General features: G+C 45.4%; 1 protein-coding gene across 1 annotated transcript; it reads right to left on the reverse strand.

Annotated features, from left to right (window-relative positions):
* Nucleotides 1–6,840: 6,840 nt before the first annotated feature.
* On the reverse strand, nucleotides 6,841–21,456 carry LOC137356887 (immunoglobulin lambda-1 light chain-like). Its single transcript, XM_068022727.1, has 5 exons — nucleotides 21,400–21,456; nucleotides 14,507–14,594; nucleotides 8,919–9,250; nucleotides 8,347–8,440; nucleotides 6,841–7,169 (listed from the first exon to the last, which is right to left on the reverse strand). Exons 1-5 carry the CDS (start codon nucleotides 21,454–21,456, stop codon nucleotides 6,841–6,843), a joined length of 900 nt encoding a protein of 299 aa, XP_067878828.1.

Consider the following 21,456-nt stretch of genomic DNA (forward strand, 5'->3'; position numbering starts at 1 on the left):
ATTATTAAAAAGGAGGAGGTGTTGGGTGTCTTGCACAGCATTAAGGTAGATAAGTCCCCAGGGCCTGATGGGATCTACCCTAGAATACTGAGGGAGGCAAGGGAAGAAATTGCTGGGGCTTGACAGAAATCTTTGCATCATCATTGGCTGCAGGTGAGGCCCAAGAGGACTGGAGAAAAGCCAATGTTGTTCCTTTGTTTAAGAAGGGTGGCAAGGATAATCCAGGAAATTATAGGCCGGTGAGCCTTACGTCAGTGGTAGGTAAATTATTAGAGAGGATTCTTCGGGACAGAATTTACTCCCATTTGGAAACAAACGAACTTATTAGCGAGAGACAGCATGGTTTTGTGCAGGGGATGTCATGTCTTACTAATTTGATTGAGTTTTTTGAGGAAGTGACGAAGATGATTGATGAAGGAAGGGCAGTGGATGTTGTCTATATGGACTTTATTAAAGCCTTTGAGAAGGTCCCGCATGGCAGACTGGTACAAAAGGTAAAGTCACACGGGATCAGAGGAGAGCTGGCAAGATGGATACAGAACTGGCTCGGTCAAAGAAGACAGAGGGTATCAGTGGATGGGTGTTTTTCTGAATGGAGGGATGTGACTAGTGGTGTTCCGCAGGGATGAGTGCTGGGAACTTTGCTGTTTGTAGTATTATAAATGATTTGGAGGAAAGTGTAGCTGGTCTGATTAGTAAGTTTGCGGACGACACAAAGGTTGGTGGAGTTGCGGACAGTGATGAGGATTGTCAGAGGATACAGCAGGATATAGATCGGTTGGAGACTTGGGTGGAGAAATGGCAGACGGAGTTTAATCCGGACAAATGTGATGTAATGCGTTTTGGAAGGACTAATGCAGGTGGGAGGTATACAGTAAATGGCAGAACCCTTAGGAGTATTGACAGGCAGAGAAATCTGGGCGTACAGGTCCACAGGTCACTGAAAGTGGCAACGCAGGTGGATAAGGTAGTCAAGAAGGCATACGGCATGCTTGCCATCATTGGTCGGGGCATAGAGTATAAAAATTAGCAAGTCATGTTGCAGCTGTACAGAACCTTAGTTAGGCCACACTTAGAATATTGCGTGCAATTCTGGTCGCCACACTACCAGAAGGACGTGGAGGCTTTGGAGAGGGTACAAAGGAGGTTTACGGATGCTGCCTGGTCTGGAGGGCATTAACTATGAGGAGAGGTTGGAAAAAGTCGGTTTGTTTTCACTGGAACGACGGAGGTGGAGGGGCGACATGATCGAGGTTTACAAAGTTATATGCGGCATGGACAGAGTGGATAGTCAGAAGCTTTTTCCCAGAGTGGAAGAGTCAGTTACTAGGGGACATCGGTTTAAGGTGAGAGGGGCAAAGTTTAGAGGGGATGTGCGAGGCAAGTTTTTACACAGAGGGTGGTGAGTGCCTGGAACTTGCTGCCAGGGGAGGTGGTGGAAGCAGATACGATAGCGACGTTTAAGAGACATCTTGACAAATACTTGAATAGGAAGGGAATAGAGGGATATGGGCCCCGGAAGTGCAGAAGTTGTTAGTTTAGGCAGGCATCAAGATCGGTGCAGGCTTGGAGGGCCGAATGGCCTGTTCCTGTGTGGTACTGTTCTTTGTTCTTGTTCTTTGTTCTCTCTGTCTATCTGTCCATCTCTCTGTCTATCTATCTGTCCATCTATCTATCTGACTATCTATCTATCGATTTATCTCTCTGTCCATATCTGTCTATCTATGTATCTATCTATCTGTCTATCTATCCACCTGTCCATCTCTCTTGCTCTATCTATTTGTCTGTCTGTTCATCTCTATCTATCTGTCTGTCCATCTCTGTCTGTCTGTCTGTCTATCCCTCAGTACTGACCCTTTGACAGTGCGGCACTCCCTCAGTACTGACCCTTTGGGAACTGAATATTCCAGGGCATTTGACAGTTTGGAATGACAGGAAGCAAGGAAAAGGAGGTGGTGTAGTTCAGTTAATAAAGGATGAGATCAGTACAGTAGTGAGAAATGATCTTGGATCAGAAAATCAAGATGTGGAATCAGTTTGGGTGGAGATATGAAATAGCAAAAATTCATACAGGAGCTGCACTGTAAGACAGAGTATAAATCAAGAAATAATGGGGGCTTGTAAGGAAAATACTGCAGTAATCCTGGGTGATTTTAATCTTCATAAAGATTGGAGTAATCAAACTGGTAAAGTTAGATAGAGGATGAGTTCATGGAGTGTACTCAGGACAGTTTCTTCGAACAATACATTCTGGAACCAACACGGGAGCAGGCTATTTTAGACCTGGTAATGAGTAAGGAGACGGAATTAATTAATGACCTCTTAGTAAAGGAAGAATAGAAAAGTAGAATATTATTTACATGGAGAGAAACTGCAGAATGCAGAGGGATCTGCGTGTCCTTGTACATGAATCACAAAATGTTAACATGCAGGTACAGCAAGTAATTAGGAAGAGAAATGGAATGTTGGTATTTATTGCAATGGGAATGGAGTATAAAAGTAGGGACATCTTGCTACAACTGTACCGGGCATTGTTGAGACCGCACCTAGAATACTGCATACAGTTTTGGTCTCCTTATTTAAGGAGGGATATACTTGCATTGGAAGCAGTTCAGAGAAGGTTCACTTGGCTGATTCCTGGGATGAAGGGATTGTCTGATAAGGAAAGGTTGAGCAGGTTGGGCCTGTTTAGAGTTTAGAAGAATGAGAGGTGATCTTATTGAAAAATATAAAGTCCTGAAGGGGCTTAATTGGGTGGATGGTGAGAGGATGTTTCCCCTCGTGGGGGAATCTAGAACTAGGGGGAACAGTTACAGAATACGGGGTCTCCCATTAAAGACGGAGATGAGGAGGAATTTCTTCTCTGAGGGTCATTAATCTTTGGAATTCTCTTCCCCAGGGAGCAGTGGAGGCTGGGTCATTGAATATATTCAAGGCTGAGTTGGAGAGTTTTTTGATCTACAAGGGAGTTGAGGGTTATGGTGGGGGGCAGACAGGAAAGTGGAGATAAGGTCACAATCAGATCATCCATGATCTTATCGAATGGCGGAACAGGCTCGAGGGGCCGAATGGCCTTCTCCTGTTCTTATTTCTTATGCTTTTATGTTGAAGATATCGTACCTGCTGTATTCAATAGCTGTCCAGGTCTTTAAAGCCCAAAGTGGCCGTAACTGTTCCTATCTGTGCAGAGAGCCCTTGGCAGTAATATAATATAATGAAAATGGCCTGGCTGAAACTCCCCGGGTCTGAATATCTCAGTACAGATCGGGGAAGGGGTGGTGGGAGTGCTGGAATCTGGGCCTTCCCAGCAAGTGTCCTGTAAGGGAACTGAATGACCTCAACGAAGGAACGAGTTCACAGAGGGAGATGAGGCTGATGTGATTGCAGTGTGTGCGAACAAGAGGAGGCCATTGAGCCCTTCGAGACTGCTGTACCATTCCATTAGATCATAGCTGGTCTGTACCTTAACCCCATATACCCTGCCTTAGCTCCATAGTCCTTGCTGCCCTTACCCAATAAAAATCTATCAACCACAATCTTTATAACTCCAATTTTTAATGAAGTGCATTTCTATAGCGTCTTTCACAACCTCAGGATGTTCCCAAAGTGCTTCGCAGCCAATGAAATACCTTGAAAAGCAATATTGGGAAATGAAGACTGGGATGTAGAGCAGGAGGAGTTCAGTTCAGTTCTCCTGAGGGTCCCAGTCCAGATAATGGGTTGTTTTGTTGTAAATGTGTGACGTGTCCAAGAATGTAACCGTTTAACGGTGTTTCTCGGATTTCCGTCCTGTTTCTGTGTGTGTTTCAGAGCAGGGGAACTGGGCCCAGATGCTGCTGCTCTCTGCTGCTTATCAGACAGTGAACAGGGAGGTTTTGGTTCCTCCCCGGGGCTCCTCTCCCACCCCCTGCAGCGAGTGACCACACCACCTGCACCACATCACAAACAAGACAAAAACAGCATCGATTTGGGTATCAGGATCTAAAATAAGGCTTTCAGAACACCGCCCAGGTCCCCTGTGGTTGATGACGAGGGCCTGATCTGAGCTGCATTCAGTGCCATTCTCAGACCCAGTCTGGAACCTGGCTGTTCGGCCATGTGAATCATCAACATTGTAGATTTAACTGGACTGATAAACGTTTGATGGCCTTTAAGATACTCCTTAAAACCTACCTCTTTGACCGAGCTTTTGGTCACCTGCTCTAATATCTCCGAATGTGGCTCAGCATTAAACTTTGTTTGCTGACGCCCCTTGCGACGTTTTATTACATTAAAGGCGCCATATAAATGCAGATTGGTGGTTGTTTGCAGATGACAATTCGTTGAAGACCTTAATAACTAACCGACTGCAGGCCATGAAGTACATCAACTAAAGCCACAATTAAAACTCAAGGCTTCTGATGTAAGTACAATACTGAAGGAATACCGCACTGCCGGAGGGGCTATCTGTCACTTGGAATCTGCCCTCTGTTAAAGATACTGCAACCCCCATTTATAAAAGAGTTGGGGAGTTCTCCCCCACCCCCGTGTCTTGGCTGATATTTATCCTTCAATCAATATCACAAAAAAAGATCACCTGGGTCATTATCTCATTGTTATGTGTGTGGGATCATGCTGTGCACAAATTGTCTGCTGTGTTTCCTACATTGCAACAGTTGACTAGACTTCAAAAAAATACTTGGTTGGCTGTAAAGCGCTGTGGGACATTCTGAAGCTGTGAAAGGAGGCTCACTGTCACCTTCTCAGGGGGACAAATAGTGATGGACAATAAATGGCTGGTCTTACCAGAGATGCCCACATCTCGAGAATGAAGAAGTGCAGGTTCTGTCTCTCTGGACGCTGTGATGTCCCCTTGTAAAACATACTGAAACTAAATAGTTCTAAAAACATCTGCATAAATACAGCATCCTCAGACTCGAGATGAGGATTAAACCTACATTTAATACCTCTTTAAGTGCGTGGCCCCTTTAAGGTGTGCTGAGGGACTGGGCTTTTCCAGCACTCTCTGTCCATTTACTCTTTGAGGTGATGCAACCGATACTCTCTCCACAGCCGGGGGCTCAGTTAACAGCCCTTCCCTCTTATGGCCCCTAGTTCTGCTCTCACCCGCAAGTGGAAACGTCTCGCCTTATCGAGTCCTTTCATAACCTTAAAGGGCTCCATCAGGTCCTACCCTCCCCCCCTCTCAGTCTTCTCTTTTCAACCTATCCTGGTAGCCTATCTCAGTACTGGTACCATCCCAGCACATCTTTTCTTGCACCTTCTCCAGTGTCATTTTATAATATGGAGACGGGAACAGTGCACAGTAATTCCAAGTGTGGTCTAACTGAGGTTCCCTACAAGTTTGACTTAATGTATCTGCTTCTCAATTCTATCCCTCGAGAAATTAACCCCGGTGTTTGGATTGCTTTTTATATGGCCTTATTCAGCAGCATTGCTGCAGTTACTCTATAACCCTCGATCCACAACCCTATTTAGACTCTTTCTTCCCCACCTCCCCCTCCCTCCAGGACTAGGTGACCTCATTCATCCTCCCAAAAAGTAGCACCTCACACTTATCCAGACTGACCTTCATTTGCCAATTACACACCCATTCTGCATGTCCTGTCATTTGTGATGGACCTAATATTAACTGCAGCCTCCCCCAATTTGGAGTCATCAGCAAACTGATCCCGTGCCATCCTATCTCTCGGACCGGGATAGTGAGCAGTTCTCCCTGGGAGGGACGGTATTTTATTCCAAACAGAGGCTTTTCCTGTAAATCACATACAATGATGGTCTAGTATGGGAGAAACTACACTTTAGGATGGGAGGGTTGTTGAGAGGGTGCAGAGGAGGTTTACTGGAATGGTTCCAGGGATGGGGGAATTCTAGTTATAAGGTCAGCCTGGAGAAGCTGGGATTGTTTTCCTTGGAGCGAAGGAGATTGCAGGGAGATTTAATAGAGGTGGACAAGATTATGACAGATCTGGATAGAGTAGACAAGGAAAAACAGTTCCCATTAACTGATGGTACAAGGGCTAGGGGACACATATTGAACGTTTTGGGCAAGGGATACAAGGGGGGGGGGGGGATGTGAGGAAGAATTTATTTATTTTTAAATGCAGTGAGTGACAATGACCTGGAACTCACTGCCTACCAGAGTGGTGGAAGCTGGAGACAATGATTTCAGTAACAAACTGGGGTGGGGGGGGGGGGACACTTGAAGGAAATAAATTCGCAGGGGGCCACGGGGGTGCGGAGAGTGGGACTGACTGGATTGCACTACGGGGAGCTGGCACGGACCCGAGGGGCCGAATAGCCTCCTTCTGTGCCAGAAATGAAATCGAATTCGTTTAAAATAGTTAACTCTGCTTGAATATTTTTTTTTAAATCTGCCCAAAAGAAAATTCCTCTAATCGCCATTATTCGTACAGTTAACCACTGACTTGCACCAATATCCACCTCAACTCACCCCCACCCCCTCCCCACAAAAAATAACAGAGCAATTTGAATTCATGTCATCTTTATTAAAACAGCCACACACAGAGAGATACATTTTTCAATTCTAACAAATGGTACTACTGAGAGAAAGGAGAGAGGGAGCAGAACCCATCCAGCTCCAAATGGGAATGTACTCCCGGGATAGGTGGTCCTGATATTCACTGTCACCCACCTGCGCCCCCCAGTTAAAATTGGATCCAAAATTGGATCGTTAAACTGCGATTGAAGTGACTGTTTCAACATCGTTGGCCACATTTGCTACAGTGATTACATTGCAAAACAACAACAACAACATTCCACATATTGAATAATATTTCATCAGCAATAAATCAAACTCTAAACCCCAGTTGCTCCCTCTCAGTCGGAACAAGCGGTGGAGCTGATGGTTTTGAGGAGAGGTGAGCTCAGAGAGCCGTGGTCCACACTGCAGGTATAGCTGGAGCCCTTATTCCAGGCAGTGGCGGGGACTCTCAGGTAACTGCTCAGGCTGTAGGTTTGATCACTGTCCGTGGACACAGTGCCTGTGGTCACCCCGCTGTCTGTCTCTTTATCATCCACTCTCCAGAGAACCCGCACGAAACCCGGCTTAAAGCGGCTCACCAGGCAGGACAGAGTAGCCCATCCGGAGTCTATTTCTTCCGAGGAAGGAGGGAGCAGGAGAACTGATGGTTTCCGATCCTCACTACCTGTGTGTGAGAGACAGGGTGGAAGAAAGGAATCTCACTGTTAGTATCAATCATTTTTTCTAAAAGGCATATCCAGAATTAGTAACACATACTATAATTTAAAACAAACATTTAACTTGACTTCAGACTTAGGTAGAGACAGTAAATAATACAATAGCCTGAGTGTTTCCAGCACTCGATTTCAGATTTCCAGCATCTGCAGGATTTTGCTTTGATTGGATTAAAATTAAATATTTAGTCCAATCTTAACTCCCTGTCAATTGAGAGCTGGACTTGTACATGGATTCGAGACATTCAATATAAATTAATTAACTGAATATTAAATACAACAGACAATATCGAATTGTTTAAAATTCAGGGGCAGATTAAAATCAAAAGTTTAAAAATTGAGGAAGTTTCACATTTCGGATAGGCTGTACTGGAGGTCTTATGGAGGTGCTCGGAGTATGTATTGGGAGTAACTCAACCTCCCAGATCCACACTCAGAGTTCGGTGATCACCTCACCAGGAAAAATTCTTTATTTATAAAAAAAAGTTTTAAAAGTAATAAAGTTCGGGGCGGTTTCCATTTAGAAAGTAGGTTAGACACTTCACATGAACGAACGACAGCCGGAAGGAGGGGGCTGGGAAGGGAGACGGGGACTGGGGGGTAGAGAGACCGGGTGCGTTAGGAACAGACAAGATGGGGTGGGGGGGCGCAGAATGAGGCCATTCGGTCCATCGAGTCCCTGCCGCTGCCTAACCCCACTTCCCAACTTTGGGAGTCTTTTTTTGAGGTGGGGGAGGGGGTGCTAGTGTCAAACTCGACCCCATTTGACTCTGAGTAAAATTCCTGTTTGTAAATCTTCCAGCAACACCCGGGGCAGGCTCGCTATTTATACAACAGTGCAGCGAATAGACGGAGAAGTCCACACCTGCACACTGCAGACCTGGCCGAACAGACTCGAGGGGCTGAATGGCCTTTCTCCCCTGTTCATTCTGCATTTTCTTTTGCCAATGTAGTTTTTCCTCGGTTCTGAGGAAAGGTCAGAGACCCGAAACTGTTCACCGTTTCTCCCTCTCTCTCCGCAGAGGCTGCCCAGACCTGCTGAGTATTTCCAGCATCTTCTGTTTTTTTTATTTCAGATTTCCAGCATCCGCAATTGTTTTGCTGCTATTTTAGTGTTTATTTTTCTACCCTCCAGAATCCAAATTCCCAGCACTGAATCAGTGGACAGAAAAATAAAAATCTGACCCAATTTGTTTTCACCGTTATCAGGGCAGATCCGATTCTGCAACAATAAATGAATAAATAATTGAAACAATATGAATGATAGGATGAGGGAATTACTTACTCTGTAAACTCAGGGCGGTCCCAGGTCCGAAGGTAAACACAGTGCAGCGTTTTAATGGGACGGGTCACTTAAAACCCAGGCTGGGAAGAAAGAGGGGAAAATATTAATAATCTGTCCTTTATCACATTCCCTTTCACATTCTGCCTTTCACTGGGGCCGGAATGCTGAGAGTCTGGAGAAGGATTTTCACATATCAGTGAGGAAACCCTGAGAATATCAGTGTTTACCTACCCAGCGAATAGTCCAAATATTGGGGAAAATCCAAATAAACCCATGGAATTCCAGTGAGATTTTCCACAAGTTACATAAGGAATATTTCTGAAGCTCATCACACAGTCTCAGGCAGGAATATTTCAGTAGCTGTTGGAATTCTGAGTGGTTCTGTTGGTGCAGTTTTTGTATTGCCCTGTCTCACTGTGTATGTAGCTGCTGAGCCATCGTTGGCAGCACAGTAATAGACGGCGGAGTCTCCCGGTTCCAAGCTGCCGATGGTCAGAATGTGACTGTTACTGGAGGTGTCTCTGGAAGGTTTAAAACGGTCCGTGAAGCCGGTGCCTCGATAGATGCTACCACTTGTATAGTGGGCTAACACCCACACCGGAGCCTCCCCGGGTCTCTGTCGGTACCAGTACATGTAGTAACTGCCCACATTGCCGTTCTGCATCGCACACTTTAACTCGGAGGTCTCACCGGCGGAGACTGGGTCTGAAATTGGGGTCTGATTGAGGACAGGAACCGCCAGGACACCTTCAACACAAAACACAAGAGAGAGAAAAACACATTCAGTATATTGGAGCAAAAAAACACACTGATAAATAAACAGGCCGGGCTACCAAATCCCTTTGCTTCCTAATCTAATGGTTTACAAATGAATAATTGAGTAACGTTCTGTTAACATAAGTCTCTCACCTGTTAAATGGAGTAGCAGGGTCCCCAGGAGATACATTACTGCAGCCATTCCCTCCGGGGGGGAAAAAAACCCGTGAAGAATTAGTGAGCAGGGTTTTACTGTAACTCCAGAAAGTGGATCCAGTTACAGTGCCGGACAAGGTGAGACCAGTATCTATTATATGAACCTGTATGCAAATACAGGGAGGGTTGAGAGGAGCAGGGGCGGCGGGGGGTTGGGGGGGGGGGGTGGGTGGGGGGGGGGGGGGGGTGGACCAGACCAGATTTTTTTTATTGAGCCTCTATTGGTCCCCAATTAAACATTTCCATGTATTTATTTCCACCGAGTTGAGGGTTAATTCACAATAATTTCTGATTTTAACCCCTCCTTCTCATGTCAAGAGTGTGAGATTTAAAAGAACAACTGTAGAAATTGCACATTTTATCCCAGATGGTCAAAGACAAAAGCCCTTCAGAATCCAGTGCCTTGAATTCATCCAGAACAAGTTTAACCCAGCGATCGTTAAGGATTTGTTTTTTTTTATATTTGGGTCTGCAATGTGTACTTAAACACATATCTTTATATCCAACACGCTGGTGTTTGAAACAAAGCAGTTCATTGGAAGGATTGGAATGGAAGAGATTGACTGGACTGCTTCTCTGAGCTGCTCTTTTTTCCTATCCGCCACTGTACAAGTGCACTGCTTGTCCTGGCGTTTGAGCCGAGTGTCGGGTCAAAACACTCGTTTCTCACTCAGGCCGACGTTCAGAAACAGCCAGAATCAACTCCAATATCCGTTTTAATTGGTAATGCAACGAGGAGTGAGATTCTGACCGGGCAAGCTGACTGCTCGGCTAGTTTCTGTGTTGTGTCCGGATCCTGTGTTAAGTCCAGTTTCAATGAAATGTGTTTTCCTGCTGCAACAGTTCCTGCCCTGACTTTTTTTTGTTGCAACTAAACCACATGTATCGGAACCTCAGTCCCAGGCATACATTTGTTTTAACATTCCATTTCAGATGTTTTATGTCAATCACTCGATGCCAAGGGAAAACTTGCAACAAGTTGCTCGTGAGAGGAGTTAGTTTCTTTAAAATGAATATTTTCTATCTTTTTATTTAAAATTCACTTAATTGGATGTGGACATCACTTGGCCCTGCCCGCATTTATTGCCCATCCCTCATTGCCGTTGAGGGCGGCACAGTGGCGCAGTGGTTAGCATTACAGCCTCACAGCTCCACGAACCCGGGTTCGATTCCGGGTACTGCCTGTGTGGAGTTTGCAAGTTCTCCCTGTGTCTGCGTGGGTTTTCTCCGGGTGCTCCGGTTTCCTCCCACAAGCCAAAAGACTTGCAGGTTGATAGGTAAATTGGCCATTATAAATTGTCACTAATATAGGTAGGTGGTAGGGTAATATAGGGACAGGTGGGGATGTTTGGTGGGAATATGGGATTAGTGTAGGATTAGTATAAATGGGTGGTTGATGTTCGGCACAGACTCGGTGGGCCGAAGGGACTGTTTCATTGCTGCATCTCTAATCTAATCTAAAGGTGGTGGTGGAGTCGCCTTCTTGAACTGCTACAGTGCAGTGGTTTTTGTACAACAGAACTGAGGGCAGTTAAGAGTCAACCACATTGCCGTGGGTCTGGAGTCACATGTCGGCCAGACCAGGTGAGGACGGCAGATTTCCTTCCCTAAAAGGACATTTGTGAAACAGATGGTTTTTTGTTAATGAACATTCAATTTATGGTCACCATTACTGAGACTAGGTTTCAATTCCAATTTTTCTTTTAATTAATTAGTTGAATTTAAATTCCATGGTGGGATTTGAACTCGTGTCTCCAGAGCATTATCCTGGGCCTCTGGATTAGTAATATCTAGTGCCATAACTACTACGCCACCTTGTGATGGATCAATATTAATTCTAGAAATGTGATAGGATTTGAGCCAGTGAAAGGGAGAGGGTGGGAAGAAGAACAGCAGGGAAGGTCTGTGACAGGGGTGGAGGGCAGGAGAGATTAAATGACAAAAAGGGTGTCAAGGTGCAAAGCCAAAGGGAGTGGTAATAAAAGATGTGTCTGGAGGAGATGTGAATGGCAGGATCGGAACACAAAGTAAAGGAAATAAGAGGTAAACAAGAGAGATAAAATAACAAATCAGCAAAGAAAAGGGCAACAAAAATGAGGGCAGGGGGGTTACAAACTAAAATTGTAGAATTCAGTGTTGAGTCCGGAAGGTTGTAGAGTGCCCAGTCGAAAGATGAGGTGCTGTTCCTGCAGTTAGCCTCCGATTACTGACATGTTCAGTCAAGTCAGTGTCGACTAGCTGCCCCCTAGACAGAGAATTTCACCCCTCCCCCATTCAAAATCCATTTCTGATTGGTCTCCACAGCAGAAACAGACCCACCTCCCTCCCCTCCCACCAGGCAGATTCTCTGGGTCATTTTCAACTAACCCTAACCTGCATTACTATAGAGACCTCAGGATGTCCTAAAGACAGACAAATAAACACCTGTTTTGAAGTTTTGTCATTGTAACATCGTAATAAAGTGTTTTCCCCTGCTCCCCTTGACCCCCTCCCTGTATTTGCATATTGACTAATATATAGATACTAGTCTTCTCCGGGTTCCCGGAGTTACAGTAATATTGTTGAAGTGAAAGCACAATTGCTAAATGTGTGAGAAGCTGAACTCAGCTTTGCCCATGTAGTTGAATGGAGAGTGCACATATGTAGTTAAATGGAGTCATCCTCGTATGTAGTTAAATGGAGTCATCCGCGTATGTAGTTAAATGGAGTCATCCACGTATGTAGTTAAATGGAGTGTGCCAGTGTGCAGTAAAATGGGGTTGTGCACATGTCTAATGGAAAGCAGTTCAGCACCTCTAGGTTCATAGAATCTCTCACTTTGCACAGCAGATGTCACATGGCTGCAGCTTTGCCCAGGGAGCCTACCCGGTTCACACAGGATAGGCCAGGTGTTAAAGCAAGAGCATTTGGTGTTGCCTATTGAAGCTTGCACAGCGGTTAAAGGAAAATACAATTAAAGCTCACAAGATGGGAATCTTGTAAAGTGTCAGCCATGGCCTCGTGGCTTCAAGTCACAATCCAGAGACTTGAGCACAAAAAGCAGTCTCACATTCGCCGTGTAGTACTGAGGGAGTGCTGCACTGTCAAAGGGTCAGTACTGAGTGAGTGCCGCACTCAGAGGGTCAGTACTGAGGGAGTGCTGCATTGTCAGAGGGTCAGTCCTGAGGGAGCGCTGAACTGTTGGAGGGTCAGTACTGAGGGAGTGCTGAACTGTTGGAGGGTCAGTACTGAGGGAGTGCTGCACTGTCGGAGGGTCAGTACTGAGGGAGTGCTGCACTGTCTGAGGTGCCATATTCACAAGTCCCCCTCAGGTGGACATTATCGATCCCATGACTCTATTTGAAGGAGAGCAGGTGCCCTGGACAATATATATTCCAACATTAACACCTAAAGCTGTAACTGGTCATTATCACATTGCTATTTGTGGGAGCTTGCTGTGTAAATGACTGTCAGATTTCCTGCATTTCAACAGTGACTACATTTCAAAACACACTTCAAAAGTACGTCATTAGATGTAAACCACTTTGGGGCAGCCTAGTGATCAGACCTCTCTGTCTCTCCATCTGTCTATCTGTCTATGTATCTGACCACCCATCTATCTATCTATCTATCTATCTCTCTATCTATCTATCTATCTATCTATCTGTCCATATCTATCTCTCTATCTATCTATCTATCTATCTATCTATCTATCTATCTATCTGTCCATATCTATCTCTCTATCTATCTATTTATCTATCTATCTGTCCATATCTATCTCTATCTCTCTCTCTATCTATCTATCTATCTATCTGTTCATTTCTATCTATCTTTCTCTCCATATCTATCTATCTCTCTATCTATCTATCTATCTATCTGTCTATCCATCTATCTGTCCATCTCTTGCTATCTATCTATCTATCTGTTTATCTGTTTATCTATCTGTCTGTTTATCTATCGATCTGTCCATATATATCGATCTATCTATCTATCTATCTATCTATCTGACCATCTATCTATCTATCTATCTATCTATCCATCTATCTGTCCATCTCTTGCTATCTGTCTATCTATCTGTCTATCTATCGATCTATCTATCTATCTATCTGACTGACTATCTATCTATCTGTCAATCGATCTCGGAGGGCGGAGTTCCAGACCGGTAAGTGCAAAAACCTTACTTCGGGGATTCTCGGACAGACTCGGAGGGCGGAATTAACCTCGGTGATTCTCGGACAGACTCGGAGGGCGGAGTTAACCTCGGGGATTCTCGGACAGACTCGGAGGGCGGAGTTAACCTCGGGGATTCTCGGACAGACTCGGAGGGCGGTGTTCTCCTCGATGGGTCGAAGGGCCTGTTTCAGTGCTGTATCTCTAAATAAAAAATAAAAATAAATAAAATAATATTTATAGTAGAAATCTAGCACTGGGGACCATATCGTTTATTATAACAATTTAGTAAGGATTTAATAAGTATTTATTTTATATTAATTAACTAATTAGTGATAGAAATGTCAGTTAAAGGGGTGAAGTGCTTCACCTGTGAGATGTGGGAAGTCCGTGACACTTCCAGCATTCCGGGCGACTCCGCCTGCAGGAAGTTTACCCAGTTGCAGCTCCTCACAGACCACATGGATCGGTTGGAGCGGCAACTGGAAGCACTTGGGAGCATGCAGGTGGCAGAGAGCGTCATAGACAGGAGTTTTAGAGAAGTGGTTGCACCCAATGTGCAGGCAGATAGATGGGTGACCGCTAGAAGGAGCAGGCAGTCAGTGCAGGAATCCCCTGTGGCTATCCCCTTCTCCAACAAGTATACAGTTTTGGATACTGTTGGGGGGGATGGCCGAGCAGGGGAAAACAACAGCAGCAGCCAGAGCAGTGGCACCACGGCTATCACTGTTGTTCAGCAGGGAGGGACAAAGCGCAAAGAACAATAGTTATAGGGGACTCTATAGTCAGGGGCACAGATAGGCGCATCTGTGGACGTGAAAGAGACTCCAGGATGGTATGTTGCCTCCCTGGTGCCAGGGTGAAGGATGTCTCTGAACGGACAGGGGGCATTCTGAAGGGCGAGGGTGAACAGCCAGAGGTTGTGGTACACATCGGTACCAATGACAAAGGCAGGAAGAGTGCTGAGGGCCTGCAGGGGGAGTTTAGGTAGTCAGGTAGAAAGTTGTAATCTCTGGATTAAACCCTGTGCCACGTGCCAGAGAGGATAGAAATAGGAAGATACTGCAGCTAAACACGTGGCTGAGCAGCTGGTGTCGAAGGGAGGGTTTCAGATATCTGGACCATTGGGCTCTCTTCAGGGACAGATGGGACCTGTACAAGAAGGACGGGTTGCATCTAAACTGGAGGGGCACTAATATCCTGGCTGCAAAGTTTGCCAGCGTCACTCGGGAGGGTTTAAACTAGTGTGGCAGGGGGGTGGGAACCAGAGCAGTGGGACAGCTAGAAAAATAAATGAGGAGGACATAGTAAATAAGGCCAGTAAGACTAAGTGGAAGAGCAGGCAGGAAGATGTTGCTGAGCACAGCGGGACTGGTGCTCTGAAGTACATTTCTTTCAATGCGAGAAGTATAGCAGGTAAGGCAGATGAAATTAGAGCTTGGATTAGTACTTGGAAATATGATGTTGTTGCTATTACAGAGACTTGGTTGAGGGAAGGGCAGGATTGGCAGCTAAATGTTCCAGGCTTTAGAAGCTTCAGGTGGGATAGAGGGGGATGTAAAAGGGGTGGGGGAGTTGCATTACTGGTTAAGGAGAATATCACAGCTGTACTGCGGGAGGACACCTCAGAGGGGTCATGCAGCGAGGCAATATGGGTGGAGCTCAGGAATAGGAAGGGTGCAGTCACGAAGTTGGGGGTTTACTACAGGCCTCCCAACAGCCAGCGGGAGGTAGAGGACAAGATATGTAGACAGATTTTGGAAAGATGTAAAGGTAACAGGATTGTGGTGGTGGGTGATTTTAACTTCCCCGATATTGACTGGGACTCACTTAGTGCTAGGGGCTTGAATGGGGCAGAATTTGTGAGGAGCATCCAGGAGGGCTTCTTGAAACAGAATGTAGATAGTCCAACTAGGGATGGGGCCATTCTGGACCTGGTATTGGGGAATGAGCCCGGCCAGGTGGTCGAAGTTTCAGTGGGGGAACATTTCGGGAGCAGTGACCATAATTCCATAAGTTTTAAGGTACTTGTGGATAAGGATAAGAGTAGTCCTCGGGTGAAGGTGCGAACTTGGGGGAAGGCTAATTATAACAATATTAGGCAGGAATTGAAGAATTTAGATTGGGGGCGGCTGTTTGAGGGTAAATCAACATCTGACATGTGGGAGTCTTTCAAACGTCAGCTGATTAGAATCCAGGACCAGCATGTTCCTGTGAGGAAGAAAGACAAGTTTGGCATGTTTCGGGAAATTTGGATAACACTGGATGTTGTGAGCCTAGTCAAAAAGGAAAAGGAAGCATTTGTAAGGGCTGGAAGGTTAGGAACAGACGAAGCACTTGAGGAATATAAAGACAGTGGGAAGGAACTTAAGCAAGGAGTTAGGAGGGCTAAAAGGGGTCATAAAAAGTCATTGGCAAACAGGATTAAGGAGAATCCGAAGTCTTTTTATACATGTATAAAGAGCAAGAGGGTACCAGGGAAAGGGTTGGCCCACTCAAGGATAGAGATGGGAATCTATGTGTGGAGCCAGAGGGAATGGGCGAGGTGCTAAATGAGTACTTTGCATCAGTATTCACCAAAGAGAAGGACTTGGTGGATGATGAGCCTAGGGAAGGGAGTGCAGATAGTCTCAGTCATGTCATTATTAAAAAGGAGGAGGTGTTGGGTGTCTTGCAAAGCATTAAGGTAGATACGTCCCCAGGGCCTGATGGGATCTACCCTAGAATACTGAGGGAGGCAATGGAAGAAATTGCTGGGGCCTTGACAGAAATCTTTGCATCATCATTGGCTACAGGTGAGGCCCCAGAGGACTGGAGAACAGCCAATGTTGTTCCTTTGTTTAAGAAGGGTGGCAAGGATAATCCAGGAAATTATAGGCCGGTGAGCCTTACGTCAGTGGTTGGGAAATTATTAGAGAGGATTCTTCGGGATAGAATTTACTCCCATTTGGAAACAAACGAACTTATTAGCGAGAGACTGCATGGTTTTGTGCTGGGGAGGTCATGTCTTACTAATTTGATTGAGTTTTTTGAGGAAGTGACGAAGATGATTGATGAAGGAAGGGCAGTGGATGTTATCTAAATGGAATTTATTAAAGCCTTTGACAAGGTCCCGCATGGCAGACTGGTACAAAAGATAAAGTCACACGGGATCAGAGGTGAGCTGGCAAGATGGATACAGAACTGGCTCGGTCATAGAAGACAGAGGGTATCAGTGGATGGGTGTTTTTCTGAATGGAGGGATGTGACTAGTGGTGTTCCGCAGGGATGAGTGCTGGGACCTTTGCTGTTTGTAGTATTATAAATGATTTGGAGGAAAATGTAGCTGGTCTGATTAGTAAGTTTGCGGACGACACAAAGGTTGGTGGAGTTCCGGATAATGATGAGGATTGTCAGAGGATACAGCAGGATATAGATCGGTTGGAGACTTGGGCGGAGAAATGGCACATGGAGTTTAATCCGGACAAATGTGAGGTAATGCATTTTGGAAGGACTAATGCAGGTGGGAGGTATACAGTAAATGGCAGAACCCTTAGGAGTATAGACAGACAGAGAGATCTGGGCGTACAGGTCCACAGGTCACTGAAAGTGGCAACGCAGGTGGATAAGGTAGTCAAGAAGGCATACGGCATGCTTGCCATCATTGGTCGGGGCATAGAGTATAAAAATTGGCAAGTCATGTTGCAGCTGTACAGAACCTTAGTTAGGCCACACTTAGAATATTGCTTGCAATTCTGGTCGCCACACTACCAGAAGGACGTGGAGGCTTTGGAGAGGGTACAGAGGAGGTATACCAGGATGTTGCCTGTTCTGGAGGGCATGAGCTATGAGGAGAGGTTGGAAAAACTCGGATTGTTTTCACTGGAACGATGGAAGTGGAGGGGTGACATGATAGAGGTTTACAAAGTTATGAGCGGCATGGACAGAGTGGATAGTCAGAAGCTTTTTCCCAGGGTGGAAGAGTCAGTTACTAGGGGACATAGGTTTAAGGTGAGAGGGGCAAAGTTTAGAGGGGATGTGTGAGGCAAGTTTTTTACACAGAGGGTGGTGAGTGCCTGGAACTTGCTGCCAGGGGAGGTGGTGGAAGCAGATACGATAGCGACGTTTAAGAGACATCTTGACAAATACATGAATAGGAAGGGAATAGAGGGATATGGGCCCCGGAAGTGCAGAAGGTGTTAGTTTAGGCAGGCATCAAGATCGGTGCAGGCTTGGAGGGCCGAATGGCCTGTTCCTGTGTGGTACTGTTCTTTGTTCTTGTTCTTTGTTCTCTGTCTATCTGTCCATCTCTCTGTCTATCTATCTGTCTATCTGTCTATCTGACTATCTATCTATCGATTTATCTATCTGTCCATATCTATCTATCTATGTATCTATCTATCTGTCTATCTATCCACCTGTCCATCTCTCTCGCTCTATCTATTTGTCTGTCTGTTTATCTCTATCTATCTGTCTGTCCATCTCTATCTATCTGTCTGTCCATCTCTGTCTGTCTGTCTGTCTATCCCTCAGTACTGACCCTTTGTCAGTGCGGCACTCCTCAGTACTGACCCTTTGGGAACTGAATATTCCAGGGTATTTGACAGTTTGGAATGACAGGAAGCAAGGAAAAGGAGGTGGTGTAGTTCAGTTAATAAAGGATGAGATCAGTACAGTAGTGAGAAATGATCTTGGCTCAGAAAATCAAGATGTGGAATCAGTTTGGGTGGAGATATGAAATAGCAAAAATTCATACAGGAGCTGCACTGTGGGACAGAGTATAAATCAAGAAATAAGGGGGGGCTTGTAAGGAAAATACTGCAGTAATCCTGGGTAATTTTAATCTTCATATAAATTGGAGTAATCAAACTGGTAAAGTTAGATAGAGGATGAGTTCATGGAGTGTACTCAGGACAGTTTCTTAGAACAATACATTCTGGAACCAATCCGGGAGCAGGATATTTTAGACCTGGTAATGTGTAAGGAGACGGAATTAATTAATGACCTCTTAGTAAAGGAAGAATAGAAAAGTAGAATATTATTTACATGGAGAGAGACCGCAGAATGCTGCAGTACAGAGGGATCTGGGTGTCCTTGTACATGAATCACAAAATGTTAACATGCAGGTACAGCAAGTAATTAGGAAGGCAAATGGAATGTTGGTATTTATTGCAATGGGGATGGAGTATAAAAGTAGGGACATCTTGCTACAACTGTCCCGGGTATTGGTGAGACCGCACCTAGAATACTGCATACAGTTTTGGTCTCCTTATTTAAGGAGGGATATACTTGCATTGGAAGCAGTTCAGAGAAGGTTCACTTGGCTGATTCCTGGGATGAAGGGATTGTCTTATTAGGAAAGGTTGAGCAGGTTGGGCCTGTTTAGAGTTTAGAAGAATGAGAGGTGATCTTATTGAAAAATATAAAGTCCTGAAGGGGCTTAATTGGGTGGATGGTGAGAGGATGTTTCCCCTCGTGGGGGAATCTAGAACTAGGGGGAACAGTTACAGAATACGGGGTCTCCCATTAAAGACGGAGATGAGGAGGAATTTCTTCTCTGAGGGTCATTAATCTTTGGAATTCTCTTCCCCAGGGAGCAGTGGAGGCTGGGTCATTGAATATATTCAAGGCTGAGTTGGAGAGTTTTTTGATCTACAAGGGAGTTGAGGGTTATGGTGGGGGGCAGACAGGAAAGTGGAGATAAGGTCACAATCAGATCATCCATGATCTTATCGAATGGCGGAACAGGCTCGAGGGGCCGAATGGCCTTCTCCTGTTCTTATTTCTTATGCTTTTATGTTGAAGATATCGTACCTGCTGTATTCAATAGCTGTCCAGGTCTTTAAAGCCCAAAGTGGCCGTAACTGTTCCTATCTGTGCAGAGAGCCCTTGGCAGTAATATAATATAATGAAAATGGCCTGGCTGAAACTCCCGGGTCTGGATATCTCAGTACAGATCGGGGAAGGGGTGGTCGGAGTGCTGGAATCTGGGCCTTCCCAGCAAGTGTCCTGTAAGGGAACTGAATGACCTCAACGAAGGAACGAGTTCACAGAGGGAGATGAGGCTGATGTGATTGCAGTGTGTGCGAACAAGAGGAGGCCATTCAGCCCTTCGAGACTGCTGTACCATTCCATTAGATCATAGCTGGTCTGTACCTTAACCCCATATACCCTGCCTTAGCTCCATAGTCCTTGCTGCCCTTACCCAATAAAAATCTATCAACCACAATCTTTATAACTCCAATTTTTAATGAAGTGCATTTCTATAGCGTCTTTCACAACCTCAGGATGTTCCCAAAGTGCTTCGCAGCCAATGAAATACCTTGAAAAGCAATATTGGGAAATGAAGAATGGGATGTAGAGCAGGAGGAGTTCAGTTCAGTTCTCCTGAGGGGCCCAGTCCAGATAATGGGTTGTTTTGTTGTAAATGTGTGACGTGTCCAAGAATGTAACCGTTTAACGGTGTTTCTCGGATTTCCGTCCTGTTTCTGTGTGTTTCAGAGCAGGGGAACTGGGCCCAGATGCTGCTGCTCTCTGCTGCTTATCAGACAGTGAACAGGGATGTTTCGGTTCCTCCCCGAGGCTCCTCTCCCACCCCCTGCAGCGAGTGACCACACCACCTGCACCACATCACAAACAAGACAAAAACAGCATCGATTTGGGTATCAGGATCTAAAATAAGGCTTTCAGAACACCGCCCAGGTCCCTGTGGTTGATGACGAGGGCCTGATCTGAGCTGCATTCAGTGCCATTCTCAGACCCAGTCTGGAACCTGGCTGTTCGGCCATGTGAATCATCAACATTGTAGATTTAACTGGACTGATAAACGTTTGATGGCCTTTAAGATACTCCTTAAAAACCTACCTCTTTGACCGAGCTTTTGGTCACCTGCTCTAATATCTCCGAATGTGGCTCAGCATTAAACTTTGTTTGCTGACGCCCCTTGCGACGTTTTATTACATTAAAGGCGCCATATAAATGCAGATTGGTGGTTGTTTGCAGATGACAATTCGTTGAAGACCTTAATAACTAACCGACTGCAGGCCATGAAGTACATCAACTAAAGCCACAATTAAAACTCAAGGCTTCTGATGTAAGTACAATACTGAAGGAATACCGCACTGCCGAGGGGCTATCTGTCACTTGGAATCTGCCCTCTGTTAAAGATACTGCAACCCCCATTTATAAAAGAGTTGGGGAGTTCTCCCCCACCCCCGTGTCTTGGCTGATATTTATCCTTCAATCAATATCACAAAAAAAGATCACCTGGGTCATTATCTCATTGTTATGTGTGTGGGATCATGCTGTGCACAAATTGTCTGCTGTGTTTCCTACATTGCAACAGTTGACTAGACTTCAAAAAAAATACTTGGTTGGCTGTAAAGCGCTGTGGGACATTCTGAAGCTGTGAAAGGAGGCTCACTGTCACCTTCTCAGGGGGACAAATAGTGATGGACAATAAATGGCTGGTCTTACCAGAGATGCCCACATCTCGAGAATGAAGAAGTGCAGGTTCTGTCTCTCTGGACGCTGTGATGTCCCCTTGTAAAACATACTGAAACTAAATAGTTCTAAAAACATCTGCATAAATACAGCATCCTCAGACTCGAGATGAGGATTAAACCTACATTTAATACCTCTTTAAGTGCGTGGCCCCTTTAAGGTGTGCTGAGGGACTGGGCTTTTCCAGCACTCTCTGTCCATTTACTCTTTGAGGTGATGCAACCGATACTCTCTCCACAGCCGGGGGCTCAGTTAACAGCCCTTCCCTCTTATGGCCCTAGTTCTGCTCTCACCCGCAAGTGGAAACGTCTCGACTTATCGAGTCCTTTCATAACCTTAAAGGGCTCCAT

This window comes from Heterodontus francisci, chromosome 46 (assembly GCF_036365525.1).
Source record: "Heterodontus francisci isolate sHetFra1 chromosome 46, sHetFra1.hap1, whole genome shotgun sequence".
Lineage (NCBI taxonomy): Eukaryota > Metazoa > Chordata > Chondrichthyes > Heterodontiformes > Heterodontidae > Heterodontus > Heterodontus francisci.

Coding starts and splice junctions, on each gene's coding strand:
- LOC137356887 (XM_068022727.1), bottom strand. CDS start 21,456: ATGGAGCCCTTTAAGGTTATGAAAGGACTCGATAAGTCGAGACGTTTC. Junction 9,251..14,506: donor CGCCCTTCAGAATGCCCCCT/GTCCGTTCAGAG, acceptor TTTGTGTTGAAG/GTGTCCTGGCGGTTCCTGTC. Junction 7,170..8,346: donor GGGAATTTGGATTCTGGAGG/GTAGAAAAATAA, acceptor TCTCACACACAG/GTAGTGAGGATCGGAAACCA.